General features: G+C 48.2%; 1 protein-coding gene across 1 annotated transcript; it reads left to right on the forward strand.

Moving 5' to 3' along the window:
- The first annotated feature begins 320 nt into the window (after positions 1-320).
- On the forward strand, positions 321-16,842 carry RPS5 (ribosomal protein S5). Its single transcript, XM_082264528.1, has 6 exons — positions 321-446; positions 2,925-3,030; positions 6,482-6,691; positions 12,979-13,107; positions 14,736-14,834; positions 16,727-16,842. The coding sequence occupies exons 2-6, from the start codon at positions 2,926-2,928 to the stop codon at positions 16,793-16,795; spliced, it is 612 nt and encodes a 203-aa protein (XP_082120654.1). The 5' UTR covers positions 321-446; position 2,925; the 3' UTR covers positions 16,796-16,842.
- The last annotated feature ends 3,547 nt before the right edge of the window (positions 16,843-20,389 follow it).

Raw genomic sequence — 20,389 nt, forward strand, 5'->3', positions numbered from 1 at the left:
AACGTGGGGGTATTTAGAACTGCCAGTCTGGCTTACTCCTAGTAAAAATCTGCCCAGCTTCTCTCCACTCCTCAGCCACCTTCCACTTTACTTTATTTTTGCTTTTAGTCTCATTGTCACATTTCAATAAAGTTGATTCAAACACACCATGCGTCGCCAAGCACACGACTTTGCCAGCACTAACCATGATGCCCACCGCACTTAGAGTACGGCCATGCCCACTTCAAGGATGGAGGGTGCGGAAGTGACGTTTTCTCCCGGCTCCCTGAACAAAGATGGCGACCTATCCGTTCCTCTTATTGGGATGACTGTGTTCTGAGTGTGGGCAAAGCTGGCGGCTGAGGCCTAAGCGGAAGTGTGGGCCCCTGTATAATTGAGCAGGAGACCCCGCCCCGGCCTCTTTCCGCTCTGAGCTCCGACCGGCTAGGACTTAGGCCAGCAGACACGTGAGTGAGAGATGAGGATTCCGGGGCTCCGGGCGGAGCGGGCCGGGTGTAATGTGTGCGGGGGGACCCCGGGAGTGGAGGAGAGGACGGGGGGTGCTCGGGGGACACATGTGGTGATGTGTGCCGGGAATGACACGAGTCCTCTGCTGGATACACATCGCTGAGGCCGGGACAGGCCTGCGTGAGGGGGGGATGGGGTGTACACTCCTCTACAACTACAGATCCACAATAAAGAGAACCTGTCACTGATCACCGGAGTGACTTCCCCTCCTCCATGTGTCCAATCCTCCCCACCATGGAGGGATCTCACTGTGTGTGCTACAATCTGTACAACCAGATCTGTGTCCAATCCTCCCCACCATGGAGGGATCTGTGTGTGCTGCAATCTGTACAACCAGATCTGTGTCCAATCCTCCCCCCCCCCCCCCCCCCCACCATGGAGGGATCTCACTGTGTGCTACAATCTGTACAACCAGATCTGTGTCCAATCCTCCCCACCATAGAGGGATTTGCATTTTTGTGCTACGATCTGTACAACCAGATCATGCAGTCTGTCTTGTTACACACTGTGGGTGATGGGAAAGGTTCTCTTGTTAGTCCCCCCCCCTTCCCAATGCTTCCCCTTTTTATGCCCTTTGTCTATCCCTACTCATTCCCTTCTACCTTCCCTCCTATACCCTTTCCATTCCCTTCCTTTACCTTCCCTCTCATGCCCTTTGCCCATTTCCTTTTTACTTTCCCACCTCTGCCCATTCCCTTCCTTTTCATGCCCTTTCCATTGCCTCTTCCCTGTCATGCCCTCTTCCTCTTCCCTTCCCTCTCATGGGCTCTGCCTCTTCCCTTCCCTTTCATTGCCTCTGCCTCTTCCCTTCCCTTTCATTGCCTCTGCCTCTTCCCTTTCATGGCCTCTGCCTCTTCCCTTTCATGGCCTCTGCCTCTTCCCTTTCATGGCCTCTGCCTCTTCCCTTTCATGGCCTCTGCCTCTTCCCTTTCATGGCCTCTGCCTCTTCCCTTTCATGGCCTCTGCCTCTTCCCTTTCATGGCCTCTGCCTCTTCCCTTTCATGGCCTCTGCCTCTTCCCTCTCATGGCCTCTGCCTCTTCCCTCTCATGGCCTCTGCCTCTTCCCTCTCATGGCCTCTGCCTCTTCCCTCTCATGGCCTCTGCCTCTTCCCTCTCATGGCCTCTGCCTCTTCCCTCTCATGGCCTCTGCCTCTTCCCTCTCATGGCCTCTGCCTCTTCCCTTCCCTCTCATGGCCTCTGCCTCTTCCCTTCCCTCTCATGGCCTCTGCCTCTTCCCTTCCCTCTCATGGCCTCTGCCTCTTCCCTTCCCTCTCATGGCCTCTGCCTCTTCCCTTCCCTCTCATGGCCTCTGCCTCTTCCCTTCCCTCTCATGGCCTCTGCCTCTTCCCTTCCCTCTCATGCCCTTTGCCCATTTCCTTTTTACCTTCCCACCTCTGCCCATTCCCTTCCTTTTCATGCCCTTTCCATCGCCTCTTCCCCTTCCCTCTCGTGCCCTCTTCCCCCCTTCCCTCCCGTTGCCCTCTTCCCCCCTTCCCTCCCGTTGCCCTCTTCCCCCCTTCCCTCCCGTTGCCCTCTTCCCCCCTTCCCTCCCGTTGCCCTCTTCCCCCTTCCCTCCCGTTGCCCTCTTCCCCCTTCCCTCCCGTTGCCCTCTTCCCCCTTCCCTCCCGTTGCCCTCTTCCCCCTTCCCTCCCGTTGCCCTCTTCCCCCTTCCCTCCCGTTGCCCTCTTCCCCCTTCCCTCCCGTTGCCCTCTTCCCCCTTCCCTTCCCCCCTGATTCACCATTGTACCCTCTCCTGCTGTTCTGCTCCTGCATCAGTCACCCCTCCCCATTGATACGATGTTTGGGTTTGGAGTACCAATCCGGTGTGATCTCGGTCACATGCAGTGGGGGAGAGGTCATGTGACCTGTGTAATCCCCGGCACCCTCTGACACGGAGCTTACACAGGGCAAGGACTGCAGAGGAAGGAGTACAAGGTATAGAGAAGAGGGGTCAGGAGAAATGCCGGGTACACACAGCTAGGTGGGTTTTTCTTCAACCCAGCGGACGGAGTGAAAAAAAACTGACGGATGTACTAACACAAGCAATGTTAGTGCAGCGATCTCCCCCACTGTGCCTTTGTGTTCTGACGGACAGCTATACAAACGGACCGAATGTTACTGGCTGTTCTTCAGCCCGTATGTACCCAGCAAATGGAGGAGCTCAGACACCTTCCAGTCCGATCCCTTATGTTATGGTGCCCACCAATCAGAAACAGCCAATAAGGCCTCCACCCCACAGTCGTATGTAAACACGATGATTGGCCGTGCCCAGTGACAGCTTCTTAGGGGGAAGTGTTTGGTGGCCATTGCCAGCACGTTTCCAGCTGTTGGTAGTGAATATAATGGTGGTTTAGGATTTGGTTATCGGTCTTGTTGGAATTTTATGGTTCATCTAACTTTTTATTTTTTCCCTGCAGGATGGCAGACTGGGAATCTGTTCCTGTTGGGGCCGAGACCCCTGAGATTAAACTGTTCGGGAAATGGAGTACCGATGATGTCCAGATCAATGACATCTCACTGCAGGTAGAGGATGATGGCTGGGAATGAATGTTCTGGAAGTGCCATCCATATCAGCCAGATGTCATTTTCTAGCATGATGAATGAATGCCGGCTGATATTTGGTTTGCTCTGGGCCATACCTTGTTCTGTTGTCCTTCTGAATGGAGTTTTGTGGGCCAACTCATCCCCTGGGTTAAAGGGATTGTAAAGTCTCATGGTTTTCACCTTAATGCATTGAAGTAAAAAACCCTCTTTGCTGCCCCCAGAGCCCCCCCCCCCCTTTCTTACCTGAGCCCATCCATTGCAGCGTTGTGCACAAGTCCAGTGGCTCCAGCCGCTGTCTCTGTCCTCTGAGCCCATTGGCTCCCACTGCTGTCAAGCAATTCCAGTTATGCAGGGGGCTGGGCAGAGTCCTGCTATCTATGGATGCAGCAGCGGAACTTTGGAGCATGCCAGCATGGGTGCCCCTATGGAAACGGTCTCTCTGTGGGGGTACCCATTGAAGAGGAGGAGCCAGGAGCGCCGGTGGGGCACCCCAGAAGAGAGAGGTATCAGGTCTGCTCTGTGCAAACCCTTTGCACAGAGCAGGTAAGTATAACTTAAAAAAAAAAAATTGAACCTTTACACAACCCCTTTTATGGGGATATCCAATGGGAATTCAAGGCTAGTCTTCTGATTGTTAGAATCCCACCCATGAGGCTAACTGATGCAGGTTTCGTGGGGGGGGGTTTGCATTGAGGATACAGGGCATAGTATTCGTACTGGACGCTCTGTCCTCAGTGAAGCTCAGTAGCACCGATTCTTATAAAATCCAGGGTTAGTGAGCTTCCTGCCCAATGCTGCACTGGCGTCTGTGCAGCTTCATTGATGCAGAATTTAAATCTGTAGGTTGAAGTGTCTCTGAGCACAGTGTTGCCGGCCACTGATCCTAAATGTAATTGGTGCAGGGGACACTAGGGGAGCTCTGATAAATAAGCCTGCAGGGTCACTGACCTTTGCGGGTGCCCACACACAGATGGTGCTGCCACCTGAGACAGCCCAATCCGTCCCTGGCATGGACCTGTACCTAAGGTTAGGTGTTGTGTTGCTTCTAAAACTGAAATAGCCAGTCTTGTCTCAGCAATAGGCAGTGAGAGGCCCTTTTAATGGAGGGGTCTATTAGACCCCACATGTCTCCTCTGCCCTTAAAACCATCTGATCACACAGAGACAACGTTACCCTTTTAGGGAAAATGATCCTTTCTAAAAATTGTTCAAGTGCATTTTATTTTCTACTTTGATCAGTCTTCATGTATGTTTTACTTTTATACACCTAGATGGGCTGTCTTTGCATCATTTGAAATTTGTTAATAAAAATATATCCAGTCATTAAAATGGTTCTGTTTACATCCGGGGAAACCATAAGTGACAGATGCTCTTCTTTTCTGGTTTCCTATATCATAGAGTGCATTCTGGGGTCACCGGTAGAATGGGAGAGCCCAGAGAGGCATCGGCAGAAGGGGGGGGGGGGGGGGCAATCCTTCCCTCCACCTGTAAAAGCCCTTTAGTGGCTAATTAGCTGCTAGGAGGGCTTTTATATTAGTGTTACTAATCCCACAACCCTAAAAATCAGTCTGTATATGCAGTAAAGCATGCTTGTTATATTCACTGTGGAACCTAAGGGGTCAATCCTCCGCATTTTGTAAAAAGGCTGTTGGATCCTGTCTTCACTGATCCTCCCCTTCTTCCTCTGTTCCCAATCCATCTCCTGATAGAACCGAGCCTTTGGCATTACTCTGCACATACTCATTTTGGTGTGTATTGAGGTTTTTTTTTTTTTTCTTGGGTGGGTGCATGTGATCAGCACAGGGCCAGTTGGTACTGTCCAGACAGAGGATGAGGGGTCCTGCAGGACAATCAGAGCAGATTGAAAACTCCTCCTGCAAGCTTTAACTAGACACTGATAGAAGTCACAAGACTGCTATATACTGCTGATGAGAAAAGGTATTTAGCAGTTTACTAAAATAATTGCATTTCCATGTTCTATGTACTGTGGTAGACCAGATCTAGTGACTGCAGGCTCCTGGGTTCAGTAACACTTTAAAGCCGGTTACCTCCTGAAATAAACAATACCGGGATGATGCTTGTAGTTGCAGGCATCATCCCAGTATAAGCACTTGAAGTCAATTGACATAAGTGTACGTGATTTTGGTGACAAGTGGGTAAGGACACAATACAACTTTGTTGCTGAAAATAACGGAGGAAATCATTTTATGAACTGCTTGCCGACCACCGCAAGTAGATTTACTGCGGCCGTCAGCCCCTGCCAGGCAGAGTGACGTTAATTAACGTCACTAGCCTGGAAGGGTCTGGGGAGCGAGTGCGCGCCCGCGGAGGCGCGCTCCCGCACGGTCACGGACCCCCCCCCACGCGTGTGACTGGCGGACCCGTTGTCCGCCGGTCACTCGGCGATTGGCGGGGGAGAGGGAGAATGTCAGGCAGCTTGTGTAAACAAGCCACCTGTCATTCCCCTCGCTGTAAAGACACTGATCACACGGATCTACTATGTAGATCCGTTGATCAGTGTCCTTACAGCTCAAGCCACAGCCAATCACAGTAGAAAGCACGCCCCTAGGGACACACACAGCCCCTCCCTCCCAAATAAAGTTAACCCCTTCACTACCAGTGTATTTTTACAGTAACAGTGCATATATATATAGCACTGATTACTGTAGAAATGTCACTGGTAACCCCAAAAGTGTCAAAAATGTCAGTCAAGGGTCCGATCTGTCCGCCGCAATGTCGCAAAAAAAATCGCAGATCGCCGCCATTACTGGTTAAAAAAAAAAACAACAAAAATGACAAAAATCTTTCCCTTTGTTAGTAAACGCGATAACTTTTGCGCAAACCAATAAAAGTACGCTTTTTGCGATTTTTTTTTTTTTTTTTTTTTTTTTTTTTTTTTTTTTTTTTTTACCAAACATATGTAGGATAAAACAAATTGGCCGAAAATGTTAAAAAAATTTGATTTTTAATTTTTTTTTTTGGGAATTTCAAAAAAAAATGTGAAAAATATTGTATTTTTGCAAAATTTACGCTCTTTTTTTGTTTATAGCGCAAAAAGTAAAAATCGCACAGGTGATCAAATATCACCAAAAGAAAGCTCTGTTTGTGGGGAAAAAAAGGACATCAAATTCGTTTAGGTACAGCGTCGCACGACCGCGCAATTGTCCGTTAAAGTCACGCAGTGCCGAATCGCAAAATACCCCCTGGTCTTTTAGCAGGAAAATCCTCTGGGGCTTAAGTGGTTAAGGTGATCCAACACCTTCTGTTATGCAACTTATCCGATCACTCTGGACATGTGTGGCAGTGATGTCATTAAAATGATTGACCTGTTTGATATCAGTGTTGCTGCTTTAATACTATGTATATGACCGGTATACTTTATTGTGATCTGTTTGTGTTGCTTTGAACTTACCATGAGCGTTGTTTTCCAGGATTACATTGCCGTTAAGGAGAAGTATGCCAAGTACCTTCCACACAGCGGAGGACGTTACGCCGCCAAGCGCTTCCGTAAGGCCCAGTGCCCCATTGTGGAGCGTCTGACAAACTCCCTCATGATGCACGGCAGGAACAATGGCAAGAAGCTGATGACAGTCAGGATTGTAAAGCACGCCTTTGAGATCATCCACCTGCTGACCGGTGAGGTGAGTGACTTGTCCTCCAGATACCTCCACAGGAGTGCACTGTGACCATGCCGGTAATGGTGCAGAATGTGTTAGCGCTTTGATTACCTTAGATTGTAAGCTCCTTGAGGGCAGGGACTGATGTGAATGTACAATGTATATGTAAAGCGCTGCATAAATTGACAGCGCTATACAAGTACCTGAAATAGAATAGATGATTAAAAGGAAGTAATTGTTCCAGTGCATAAAAACTTTTGATGTATGAATGAGCGTTAACTAAACCTCTCATTTAAAATATTTCAAGCAGCCGTGTCTTTATTGCTGAAGATACATGCAATGTGTCTCTTGCAATAAGACATACATGCCTGCTCATAGTCTTCTATTGAATGTTCCCTTAGCTGCATCTCCAGCACACTACAGCTGTGCAGAATGACTGCCTTTTGTGTGCATGTACGGGATTGTGTTCCTCAACCTGCCAATCAACAGGCACCTGAAAGCAGGGGCGTATCTACCGCGAGGCAAACCAGGTGTTTGCCTTGGTTGACATAGTTCAGGGAGGCGACCGCGCTATAGCCGAATGACTGCTACAGCGTGATCGTCCAGTTCTCAGAGGGCGTCTATAGATGTCCTCCCAGAACCGCGCGCTCTGTGTCCTTCGAACACGGCTCATCACAGATCAGGGTAAAGAGCCAATCACAGCGACTCTTAACCACGTGATCAGCTGTGTTCAATCACAGCGGATTAGGATGTAAGCACACTGACCAGGTATTGGCATTCTCTTCCTCGCGCTGTCAGAGCGTGAGAGAGTAGGTAACCAGCCAGTGTGATGGGGGGCATCTACACTGATCATCCTTGCAATCAGTGCCACCTCATCTCTGACCTATGTCCCACTGGCCCGATCCTCTGCCCCATTGACCACATATGTGGCACTTGGATGAATCAGGTCTGATGAGGAAGCCGCAGCGGTTCACTGAATGGCTGCAATTTCCTCATCAGACACTGAGACCAGAACAGTATACCATGGCAGGGGTGGGAGGTAAACTTTAGTGTTGGCTTGGACAACACAAAACCAAAATGCATCACTGCTCGGAAGTATCACAATGAGTTTTATCTTTTCTCCAGAAATTGAATTGGGCTCCATTCTGCGACTTGTCCAGCCAATTGGGACTGCAAAGTCGCATGACAAGTCGTACTCAATGATTTCCAATGAGTACCGTTCATATCTGTGCGCTACTTCAAGTTGCAACGACTTCAAAGTAGTCCTTGCACTACTTTGGTCCGACTTTGATGGGTTTTGAGGTCATTAGACCTCAAGATAACACAGGCATTGCTTCAAGTCTAGTCAAATTTGCATGACTCTTGGGTCGTGTTAAAGGGGCCTTTGTCAGTTCCCTGCAAACTAGCATTTCCATAATCTATCTCTTCAAAGCTGCAGTAGTTAATCTTAAACCTGCCTTCATTTCATCTCCCCCCCCCCCCCCCACATCTGTATTGTTGCGCCACTGTCAATTATTTTGTTCCAAAGCTTTGTGAAAGAACACATGCCTGGCGTCCCATTGGGCGTGTATGGTCAAGCAACTGATAAGCAGATTGCTGATGTCTGCAGTGGCCAGTGGAGGAGAGCATGCATGTCTAAAAGGAATCCCAGCAATGTGTTCTTGTAAATGCTCTTGAAAGAAGATCTGCGATGGGGTACTGTGACCCAAAATATTTTGATTTAAAAAGTGTTTGCATGTTGACGTGGGGGGACAAGACGGAGGGTATTATGAAATACACTTCAGATTTCAGAAATGTAGTCCCTATGTGCAACAACTTTTGCAGTACCATGCATTTTGGTGGGACAAGATTTAAAAAATCATGCCCACTCCTTTTCTTTTGCTCATTGCCGGACACAGCTCCTGATCTTCTTAACCATTGGGTTATACTGCCCGCTACAGGACACTAGGCAAAAAGTCTGGCTACACCTATGGGCAGTCCCAGGGGGTATACTCCCTCTGCCTGCTATAGGCACTGTTTTTTTTTTTTCTTTTCTGCCTAGTCAGGAGTAAGGACCCTAGTTCCTTGCTGGGATCTCTGGTCCTGACAATTTTTTTTCTTTTTAGAATATACATTTTTCTCCTGTTTTTTTTTTTTTTTCCTGTGAGATCTACAATTAACTGCCAGACTGGGCGACAGGCTGGATAATCTAGATCCAGTTGTCACCCCAGTCAGGCCAGCGAGCGCATGCAGACCTCAGCTCCACGCTAGGTTGGCAGCGGCATAGCGCCACCGAACGCCTCGTGAGGTCGCATACAAATGGGTCGCAGCGTTCTCCTGACTGACAGCCCCCCATTTAGATGAGGGATTCTGTCTGGAGCAGTGCCCGCCTGCTTTAGGGAGTAGCTACCCCCCTCTCCCCCTGGAGGGTTTTGAAGTGGAGGTGGGCCCCTCCTTGGAAAGGTCAGACCCCCCGGGTACCCCTCCTTCCCGTCAGGCACTGCCCTTCATCTGTCCTCCCATCCTACCCCTTTAACCCTCTCCACTTATGCTGGGGCTGTGTGGGTGATCTGGTCCACCTCCTGGAGTGGGGGTAGTCAGATGGTCATCCCTCCAGACTTGCATGCGGGTGCTGCACCATACTCCCCAATAGATGTATTCAGGCAATGATAGTGTACCATACTCGCCAACAATGGATGTAATCATGCACGGATAGTGTACCATACTCACCAACAATAGATGTAATCAGGCACGGATAGTGTACCCTACTCACCAACAATGGATGTAATCAGGCACGGATAGTGTACCATACTCACCAACAATAGATGTAATCAGGCACGGATAGTGTACCCTACTCACCAACAATAGATGTAATCAGGCACGGATAGTGTACCCTACTCACCAACAATAGATGTAATCAGGCACGGATAGTGTACCATACTCACCAACAATAGATGTAATCGGGCACGGATAGTGTACCATACTCACCAACAATAGATGTAATCGGGCACAGATAGTGTACCATACTCACCAACAATAGATGTAATCAGGCACAGATAGTGTACCATACTCACCAACAATAGATGTAATCAGGCACAGATAGTGTACCATACTCACCAACAATAGATGTAATCAGGCACAGATAGTGTACCATACTCACCAACAATAGATGTAATCAGGCACGGATAGTGTACCATACCCCCGATTACAATAGATGTAATCAGGCACGGATAGTGTACCAATGTGTGGTCTCTCCTTCACTCCTCCGCTTATTTCAATACAATCTCCAGGCAACAATATATGGCTCTCAATCAAACAAGTGTTGAATGTGGGTATGTGGTTTCCCCTTTACCACTCCAATATAGTCTTCAGACTCCAGTACGCATATATATCATGTGGGAAAAGATGGGAGAAATCTCCATAATGTGATATGCTTTAAATATTAAAACACCGCATTCTGGACTGGTATCTCCACGGAACCCTGAAGCAGTGGGTTCGGCTTGAGCGCCATTCTGTAGGGTCTCCCCTCGAGTCCTCTCTGTGGAGTCCCTCCCCTGTACCGAAAGAATTGTCTTTTCACCCGACCATCGGCGCCACGTTGGCGGTGGGGAGAAGACTGTGTCATGATGGCCGGCTGGCTACTTACCCATCGCCTCTTCTCCCGGTGATTGATAACCTCGACTTTCTGCCCGGGGTTGATCAGCCGGGTTTCTGATCTTTGAAGGCCACCAGGTGCCATCAGGCCTGACATTTTGTGAGGGCTGGTGCCTGGGTCTCTAGATCTCACCTGAATTCGGGAGTTGCTTTTTCTGCTTTTATCCTTTTGGCAAAAGGTTCAGCTCGCTCACTTCTTGCGGGCCCTGCCATCGGCCCCGTTATTCGCTAGACGGCTCACGTATTTTGAGGATCTGTGTTGTGATTCTTCTCCTCTGCGTCACATGATCTCTTTAGTCTATCATGCCCTGGTTACTCAGGATGAGTCTTTTAGACCCCATTACATAACGCTTTGGGAAAGAGATTTTAATCTAACTTTTTCGTATTATCAGGTTTAAAGAATGATGTTCTTCACGTACAAAACCTCACGATGTTCTCGATATCAAGAGGTGGGGTATAAGTGCCTGACCCGTTGGCATTATACCCCGACCAAACTCCATCGGATGTTTCCGGCTTGTCCGGACACCTGTTGGAGGTATGGGGAGGAGGTGGGGTCCTACTTACATGTGTTCTGGTCCAGCGCTCGTCTCCAATCGTTTTGGGCGTCTGTTCTTCGCATCATCCAAAAGTTTTCTGACCATACCCTTACGCTAGATCCGGCTTTCTTCTCCACCGCCATGACTTTCCGAGGGCGTCCTATCGGAAATCGATATTGCCGCTCTTCACAGCGGCAAAGAGCTGCATCCCCCCACTTTGGAAGCAGACTCAGCCCCCCACGGTGGCTATGTGGCTCCGTAGGGTTACTTGCCTTAATGAAATGGAGGATCTGGTTGCCACCGAGCACGGTACCATGGACAAGTTTGACACGCTGGTTTTACTGGCATGAATTCACATTTACAACGGAATACAAAGACTTAATTGTCTGATGGCATCCGCAGCTGTGGGGTAGGCCTCCCCCCCCCCCCTTAATTCCTTTCTTTCCTTCTTCCCCTCCCGCTACTTCACTCCAATTCTATTCTCTTCTCTCTTTTCTTCTAGCTCCACACCTATCCCCTTTTCTTTCCCCTTTTTCCTCTCCATTCTTTATTTTTGTCTGACCCCGGAGACCGGGATTTCTTTCATCTCTCCTTTGCATACAGATTGGCCTGTCTCCTGAGTTGGCATCCTGCTCTCCCCCATGAGGGACACACACATACTTGACCACTCGATCAATCTGAAGGCCTGGGGCGCTATGGGTGCTCCTTCCCTATTACCGGCCCTGAGATGGATGGGGGGGGAGGTCCTGTCCGTAGGGCTCCTTTGTCTTTGTGACTCATTCTATTTATATCCGAGCTGGTATACCGGTGGTCTATTTCCTCTTCCAGTTCTTTTTTGGATGCTCTGTTTTTGCTCATCGCATCAAATATGGACTCTGCATTGGTTACTCTGTTATTTGACCGCTGTTTACCATTTTATTGTTCCTCGTACTGTTCTGTTATATGCCTTCATGTTGTACTAAATAATTTATAAAAAAATAAATATTAAAACACAATTGCACTTAAATTAGCATACACATGAAGGCATGTGTATCACTCCAAAAGGCTTCTTCGACGTGCGGGGCTGTATAAAATCGTCACTCACTGTCCTCGCATGACGCAAGTTTCACCCCCTTCAACTGGGCGTCTTCAGAAGCTGAATAGAATGCATGATGTACCTTTGCAACCACTTTAATCTCTTTCAGACTGCCGCACGCATATACACTGCGGCAGGGCTGCCTTTCTGGGTGAAATCGCATACCTGTATGTGTTTCCTAGAATCCTGGTCTGGGGTGCGCCAGGGACCCGCTTCAGCTGTGATTGGACACAGCGGGAGCCAATCGGTGGACTGGCAGACTCTGTTCGCCGGCACCTCACAATCGTTCCTGAGAGATGTAGAATGGCGGTCTGCCTATGTAAACACAGCAGTTCACTGTTCTGTGAGAGGGGAATATGGAGATCCTATGTTTCTGCTAAGCAGGAACCCAGATCTGTCTTGCACCTCCTTCCACACAGTTTTAAAGCACTCCCAGGTAAGACATTTAACCCTTTGATTGCCCCTGATAACCCATTCTCTGCTAGTGTTGGTACAGTGACTGCATTTTTTTTTAGTACTGATCACTGTATTGGTGTCACTGGTCCCCAAAAAGTGTCAGATTTGTCTGCCGCAATATCAGTCCCTCTAAAAATTACTGATCGCCACCATTACTAGTCAAAAATAAAATTCCATAACTATCCCATAGTTGTTAAAATTATTAGTTAAAGTAGAATTATTGGGAATTTTTTGTTTACCAAAAAATATGTAGCAGGATACGTTTACAGGATTAAATTTTTGTTCATGGCACAAAAAATAAAAACCGCCATGGTAATCCAATACCACCAAAAAAGCTTGATTTTGTGTCAAAAAAGGACATCAATTTTATTTTGGTACAGCGACGCACAATTGCCAGTTAAAGTAACGCAGTGCTGAATCGCAAAAAATAGCCTGGTCATGAAGGGGGGTAAATCCTTCCGGGCTAAAGAGGTTGTCATATACACATTTCAGTATTCCTTTTTATCACCCTCTTGGTTTTGACTCACTAAAATAAATAGGCTTATTTGGGGAGAAGATGTTTGTAGGAGATCTTGTATACTTACATTTTTTGTTTTTCCTCTGATTTTTAGAACCCCCTGCAAGTGTTGGTGAACGCCATCATTAACAGCGGTCCCCGTGAAGACTCCACCCGTATCGGTAGAGCCGGAACAGTCAGAAGACAGGCTGTGGACGTGTCCCCACTGAGAAGAGTCAATCAGGTGACTGCAGATGAAGTGCTTCTTGATTCCTCCAGCACAATATTTTAAAAGTCTCCTTTAAAATGTGTTACTAAATTGATGTAGGTTTCGGTGTACCTGTCATATGGTACCACAATGGAATTCTATCAAAATCTGGTACAGTGGCATGCCATAGTGATGTATTGGTTCCATTTAAATTTGCTACATGCCCAAAACTTAATAGAGTTTGGGGACAGATCCTCAGTTAATAGATTTAGATCCTTTAGATGGGTGAAGGAGGGCAAATTGGTGGCTGCATTCCAGTGCAGCTAAATGGATCTTCAAAGGGGACAGTTGGCTACGGCCAGTTTGTATATAGCCAGAAATGCTGGCCCTGGAAGCAAACTGTCTCCAGGGAGGATTAGAACTAGGGGTACACCGATCCGACTTTTCTTGTCCCGATAACGATATCTGGCTTTGTGTATCTGCCGATACCGATCCGGAACTACACACATACACAATATGCATGCGGCTGCAGTACAGAGCAAAGCCACTGCATTATGTGTATGGCTCCTCCATTCACAGGCGGAGTGTATCTGATATCACTCCGCCTGTGAGCCGGACCTATACAGGAAGTAGCGGCTCCCATCCCATACTACTATCCTATTACTACACCAAGTAAGGGACAGCTGAGCCGGGACTCAGCAAAACCGGATCGGCACGTGGATCGGTTAATTTTACCGATCCCCGGATCCAGCTATTTTGGCAGTATCGGTGCTGATATCCGATCCTAATATCGGATTGGTGCATCCCTAGTTAGAATCCATAATTGCATGTAACTACTCTGGTGAGCAGTTACATGCAAACAACGGTTACACATGCCACTGATTTTTATGCAAAGGCTTAAAAGAAAAAAAAATCGGGTCAGCGATGGTTGTCAATGCTCAAAGCATGCTTTGTGAATGGGCAAGTACTCTTGTCCGGGTAAGATAATGGGGTGCAGCGCCAAAAACGCAATGATATTGAGCAGTCACATAATAGTGAGGTAAGTTCAGGTAAGTCCACTCTGCATGATCAGTGAGAAAGTGAAAAAAATCCCACGCCCAGGAGAGATGACAAATCCAGGGGTCACTCCACCACAGTGCTCAAGATAAGTGAACCGCTTACCAGAATAAATTGACCCTCAGATTAGAGTGTAGTGAGATTTTCTCCCCATATCATCAATAAAACCAGCGATCCACCAGATCCTCTCAAATGGCAGCAGAGCGTGCTAAGATCGGTATTGAGGTATCAAATGGCCAGCCCAACTTTTCCCTTTAATATGCAGGGGGGTTAATCGGCAAACACTGCGGACCTCCAAGGAAGAGAAACTCCAATAGTGTAGTATGTAAAACTTTAATAACCCCAAATGAAACATAGTAACTCACATGTAAGGCAAATTAATCCGAGCATGGATAGGCAAGATGGGCGCGGTGTGTGCGTACTTGCGATGTGACGTGGATGTCGACACGTTTCGTCATCAATAGGACGTTGTGCGGCTATCTAAAGCCCTTGTAAACTGCAAAAGTTATCCCTAAAGTGGTTCTGCAGTACGTCTATGCTAAAATGTTTGAAGACTCCCAATTTGTTGTCTGATTCTGTCTCTAAATCTTGCTCTCTCGTTATCTCAGGCTATCTGGCTCTTGTGCACCGGAGCTCGTGAAGCTGCCTTCAGGAACATTAAGACCATTGCAGAATGCGTCGCTGATGAGCTCATCAATGCAGCAAAGGTAAATGAGGGGTGTATGGAGTGTGAACTGTAGGGTCATGTGACATTAAGAATAACTTGGATGTATACAAAACAGTAGACTAAAGTTTGAAGCTGGGTTAAACGTTGGGGAGTGTAAATACATTGGATGATGATTTGTCTGGCCTGCAAAGAAACTGTACTGAAAAATAGAGGCAGCCATTGGTGAGGCAGGAAATTGCGATCTGTCTGACTTTAGATTAGTTTGTTTAGGACAAAAGTGCAGATCAAAAACATCAGAGCGATTATTTCCATACTTAATCCAGGTCAGTAAAAATGTACAAACCAATGGATCTGCGTGACGGTCAGGGAATGATCATTGCCCGGAGGAGAGGGGTCAGTGGGTGCAGTCTCCTTGCTCCCTCTAAGGCTGCATTCACCTCTGCGTTTTGAAACGCGGGTGGATTTGTCACAATTTTAAGACGCCCAGGTGTGAATGACAAATCTTACAGTACACAATTTAGATGGCATTCATTTGAATTCGAGATTGACTGATTATCGGCAAAAGCTGATAGAACGGAGGCCGATCTGCACTTTCCCCGATATATCGGAATCTGCCACCAAGGTGACCAATATTACTGATATTTTGGGAAAGTGCTGCACCGGAGAGATGCCTGCAGCTAGAGGCATCACCCCGGTACTGGCGTCCATGGCAGACGGTCGGCTGTCATTACAAGGAGCGGGAGGGGATGTCCCCGCCTTCCGCGGCTCGCCCGGGTCTCCCGTCCCACCGGGGGACCCGGGCAACCAGCCTGCACGGCCGCCGCCGATCAGAGCCGCATTCGGGTCTCCATGCAAAAGACCTGGAAGTGATGTCATGAGTGACATCACTTCTGGGTACTGTCTGGCGCCAGATTAAAAAAAAGACAGCATTCAAAACTGCCAAATTTGGCATTTTGAATGCTTTTAAGTGCAGAGGGGTTTGGGGTCTTTTAGACCCCAGATCTCTCCAACAGTACCTGTCAAAAAAAAAAAAAAATTTTTTTTGTATGAAAATATCAGCCAAAATCTGCCGATACCAATATGCATTGGCCAAAATATCGGTATCGGCAACGGAAAACTGATATCGGTCAATCACTAATTTGAATAGCACCTAAAATCATGGTGCAGTCCTGTTGCGCGATAAATTGCGGCAAGCCGCATCACGTGAAGCTTGTCGCACAAAAGAAAATAGTTCAGGGGCTTCTTTTGGGCAACATGATTTACGCGATGCGGTTTGCAGCTTGGCAGAACCGCACCGTGATTTTTAGATGGCGTTTAAATAAATTTCATCTCAAATGTTCGCTCTGCGATTTGTCATTCACACATGGGCGTTTTTAGATCACTGCAAATTTGCCCACAATACAAGGGCCCCATTCACACCAGATGCAGTTTGATGTATTGGTAAATGCATTCCAACTGCATAGTCCAAAATCCAGGTTATCCTATGGGGTATGCAGTGAAAAAAAAATGCACAGCATGCTGCGTTTGTGCATTTGTGGTGCGGAAAGATGCATCACAGTGCCTAATAAAACCCAATGAAAGAAGAAATTGACACCACAGGACAGATGCGGATGAAGGTGCTTCAACTGCATGTAAAAATGCACAGTGTGAATGGTGTGAATGGGCCCTAAAAGTTTGCCAGGCCAAATTTCCTGACACTAAAAGGAATTCGTCACCAAGGCTTCTATCTAGTGAATGTGCATGGTGCAGTAATGGTTGCCTTGCTCATGAGCTAGAGCTGAACTGGAATGAAGCAAGGGGGGGAGAGACTGCTTTGAGAGATGGCGGCCATTCTGACATCTTCTCTTTAGCGACTAAACATGTTTTTTTCTTTATTTACAACAAAGCTGCAGGTTTTCTCCATGTCTGACCTTTTTGGTTTTTTCCTTTCAGGGCTCCTCTAACTCCTACGCCATCAAGAAGAAAGATGAATTGGAGAGAGTTGCCAAGTCCAACCGTTAAGTTATCAAAAGCCTCCTGTTGCACATTTTGCAATAAAATCAAAAATTGTCACCCATTTCTGGTCTTTGTATACTTTGTTCTGGCGTTGGATGTCTTATGTTGCATTGAAGGCTCAGTTCACATTGCTGCGACTTTGAAGCTGACATCTCAGCGTGACTTCGGCACGACTTGCATATGTTGTCTTTAACTGAAGTAAATGCAATTTGTGCCAAAGTCAGACCATAAGTAGTGCAGGAACCTTTTTCTAAGTCGGAGCGACTCAAATTGCTCAGATTAGAATGGTTCCATTGCACTTAATGGGGCACGACTTGACGTGCTTTTAAACTCGAGCACATGTTGTACCAGTGTGAACCGTGACTATCCTATGAGATACAGAAGGAAACTTTGATAAAGATCTTGGTGGGTTGATTGCAACAAGACTCTGCATCCATAGAAGGTGTTGGGGGCGAGGGGTGCGTGTCAAAGAATTTTCAGCATGGTCACTGTCATGCTAACAGATTACTCCCTACGGCCTGAATACATTTTCAGTAGATTGCTTCTGCCTTAGCTTGAAGACCAGGCCTATTCAGACACTTCTCACATATTTAAAAAAAAAATTTTAGAATTTTTGTAAGAACTTACCGTAAAATTATTTCTGTCGCTCATTGACAGACGTAGTCCTCGTTGATTAATAACAATTCGGGTTATACTGCCCTCTACAGGAGTAGGACTAGACAGGAAAGAAAACATTCTGGCCACACCCTAGGGGCAGTCCCAGAGGGTATATCCTCTCTCTCTCTCTCTCTCTCTGCTACAGCAAATCAGTTTTTTTCTGTCTAGTTAGGAGTAAGGACCTAGATGCCTTGCTAGGATCTTCGGTCCTGGCAGGAATTTTTCTTAGAAAGATTTTTTTTTTTTAGACAGCTTTTTTCTCCAGTGTTCCTGTGAGATCTTCAAGCAAGAAAGCTGTAACTGGGCGACGGGCGGGATTTTGAGATCCAGTGGTCACCCCAGTTCAGCCTACGAGCGTGTGCAGGCCATAGCTCCGCGCTGGGTCGGCCGCGACATAGTCCCACTAGGACGGGGACTGACCCTGCGAGTTAAACGTCTCGCCTGAACGCCAATGACCAACAGTCACGGCGTCCATATTGGTCGACAGCCCCCCCCCCCCACCCCGGTGGAGAGGGGTTCTGTCAGGAGTGGCGCCCGCCTGGTTCCGGTATGGTGAGTAGTATGTTCCCCCTCCCCCCCTGTCGGGTTTGTGGTGGACGCGGGCCCCTCTCTGGAATGGTTGGATGGGTCTCCCCTCTATCCTATAACAGGTCACAGATCCCCCAATTTGAGTGATTTTTGTGAACAAAAACCAGGAGGCTTGGTTTGGGAGCTGACTAAGGTCATTCCAAAACTGTAAGGGTGACTGAAGTCAGTGGCAGTACATAAGGGGCATTACTATTGAAGTAAAAGGTATCCTACCTGTCAGAGGTGTACACAGGCCTATGCCTGAGTCACTGCAGTCCAGATCGCCATTCCTCCAGCAAAGGGTCACTTCGGAAGGACAGAGGGCTGCCTCCCGACGGCCCACGGACCGCATGCGGCCCGCCAGGGTCCTGTACCGCCGGCCAGGCTTATCACCAGTCAGGGTGAAGGTTGTGGGGCCGAGAAACTCCCGCAGGCCGCCAGGCCGAACATAAACATCCCGCAGGCCGCTGCTACCCGCCGCTATCCTATACAGGCCGCCGCCATTTTCTTGCAGATCGTACGAGGCCGCCATATTGGCGTAGCCTCGTGTCTCCAGCATGGGGGCGGCCATGTTTGAGGTGACCAAACACCTCAAGGAGCTATGGGGAGGCGCCGGAAGGCGTGTAAAGGGGCGGAGCCGCCTCCTTTTTCCCGGCGTAGGCTCGTGTCTCCAGCATGGGGGCGGCCATGTTTGAGGTGACCAAAACACCTCGAGGAGCTAAGGGAAGGCGTGCAAAGGGGCGGAGCCGCCTCCTTTTACCTGGGAAAGCCAGCCAAAGACTTCCTGTCTGTAATAGACAGTGCTGGAACAAGTTGTATTGAAACTCTGTGCATCAAGTGGTGAGCCTTGGGGTCTCTCTCGCTCTGTAGGGGTCCCTAAGCAGGTAACACTGAGGGGCGCTGGGGGTCTAAGAAAAAAAAAAGTTTTTTATTTTTTTTTGGCCAATTAATTTTTTTCCGGCAAGTGTCTGGAATAATCATGGACCCTGCCACACAGGTACCCCCACCTGTTTGCCTCGAGGTGGCCGCAGGACCCTCCAGTTCAGAGTATGGATGCACTCACAGCAGTTTTGGAGTCTTTGGTGTCTCGGGTGGCCTGTCGGGGACGGGGGTCAAAAAAGCGACCCCCGCCTATCCCTATGTCATCTGATACTTCAGATTCTGAGATGGTCATTGCAGCTGCAGGTCCCTCTGTAGGGGCTGTTGTCTCAGGTAAAGTTCCCTCAGACAGTGAGGAGGACGTTCCTGCCTCCGCCATAGCACAAGAAGAAGCATTGGTGGACGCACTAGTTGTGGCGGTCCGGGAAACCTTAAGGTTTTACCGGCAGAAGCAACTGAGATGGAAATTCCCTTTGGTACTAGTAAACCTACCAAGACGGCGAAGGTTTTTCCCTTACCCAAATGTTTTGGTAATAAAATTAAAGAGGAATGGGGATCATTCAAAACGTATCTTTACTGTTTCCAAGCGCATTTCTAGACGCTATCCGTTTGAGGAATCCCTCATTAAGAAATGGACGGTACCACCAGTGGTGGATCCACCCATTTCCAGACTGAATAAAGCCACTGTTATCCTGTTGGAGGACGCTCCGTCCTTTAAGGATCCGGTGGATTGGAAGATGGAAGCGGAGTCCCGCACTATTTTTTCCCTGATAGGGTCAGCCTTTAGACCAGTGATTGTCATTGGTTTAGTTTCACAGACATTTACGGAATGGGCAAGATTGGTACGCCATGACCTAAAGGGGAAAGGTATCCCCCAGGCAGCATCTGATTTGATGGAACAAATTATACAAGGACTGCAGTTCGTCTGTGACGCAGCCCTGGATGCCACCCCCTTGTTAGGGCATGCATCTATGTCAGCGGTAATCCTCAGACGTGTGCTGTAGTTAAAGTGCTGGTCAGCGGACCTAGGTTCCAAAAAAGCCTTGGCGAATCTCCCCTTTCAGGGGAATCGCCTATTTGGGGCCACCCTAGATGAGATCATTAAGGATGTCACTGGGGGCAAGAGCACTTTTCTGCCGCAGGCTGCTAAAGGACCTCGTAACAAGCGTGGACCTTTCTTTGCCTCTCATAAAGGGTCCGTTTGCTCCGCTGGGGCGAGCGGGAAAGGCAAAGCCCCTCTAGGAGGGTTCAAGAGGCGCTGGTCGGGCAAACAAAAGGCCGACTCAGCCAAATCTGAAGTTAAGGCTAATACAGCCTGAAGGTGCGCCCCCACCTGGCTTAGGGGTGGGGGGACGTCTTCACCGGTGTTCAGATCTAGGGCTTTCCTGAATCCCGGACTAAGGGGTTCAGGAGATCATACGATCAGGATACAAGATCGAGTGTCGATCACTGCTACCGGTGCGATTCTTCCCTTCCAACATTTAGGTGCTACAGGGA

This window comes from Pelophylax lessonae (genome assembly GCF_965119305.1).
Source record: "Pelophylax lessonae genome assembly, chromosome: 7".
Classification (NCBI taxonomy): Eukaryota; Metazoa; Chordata; class Amphibia; order Anura; family Ranidae; genus Pelophylax; species Pelophylax lessonae.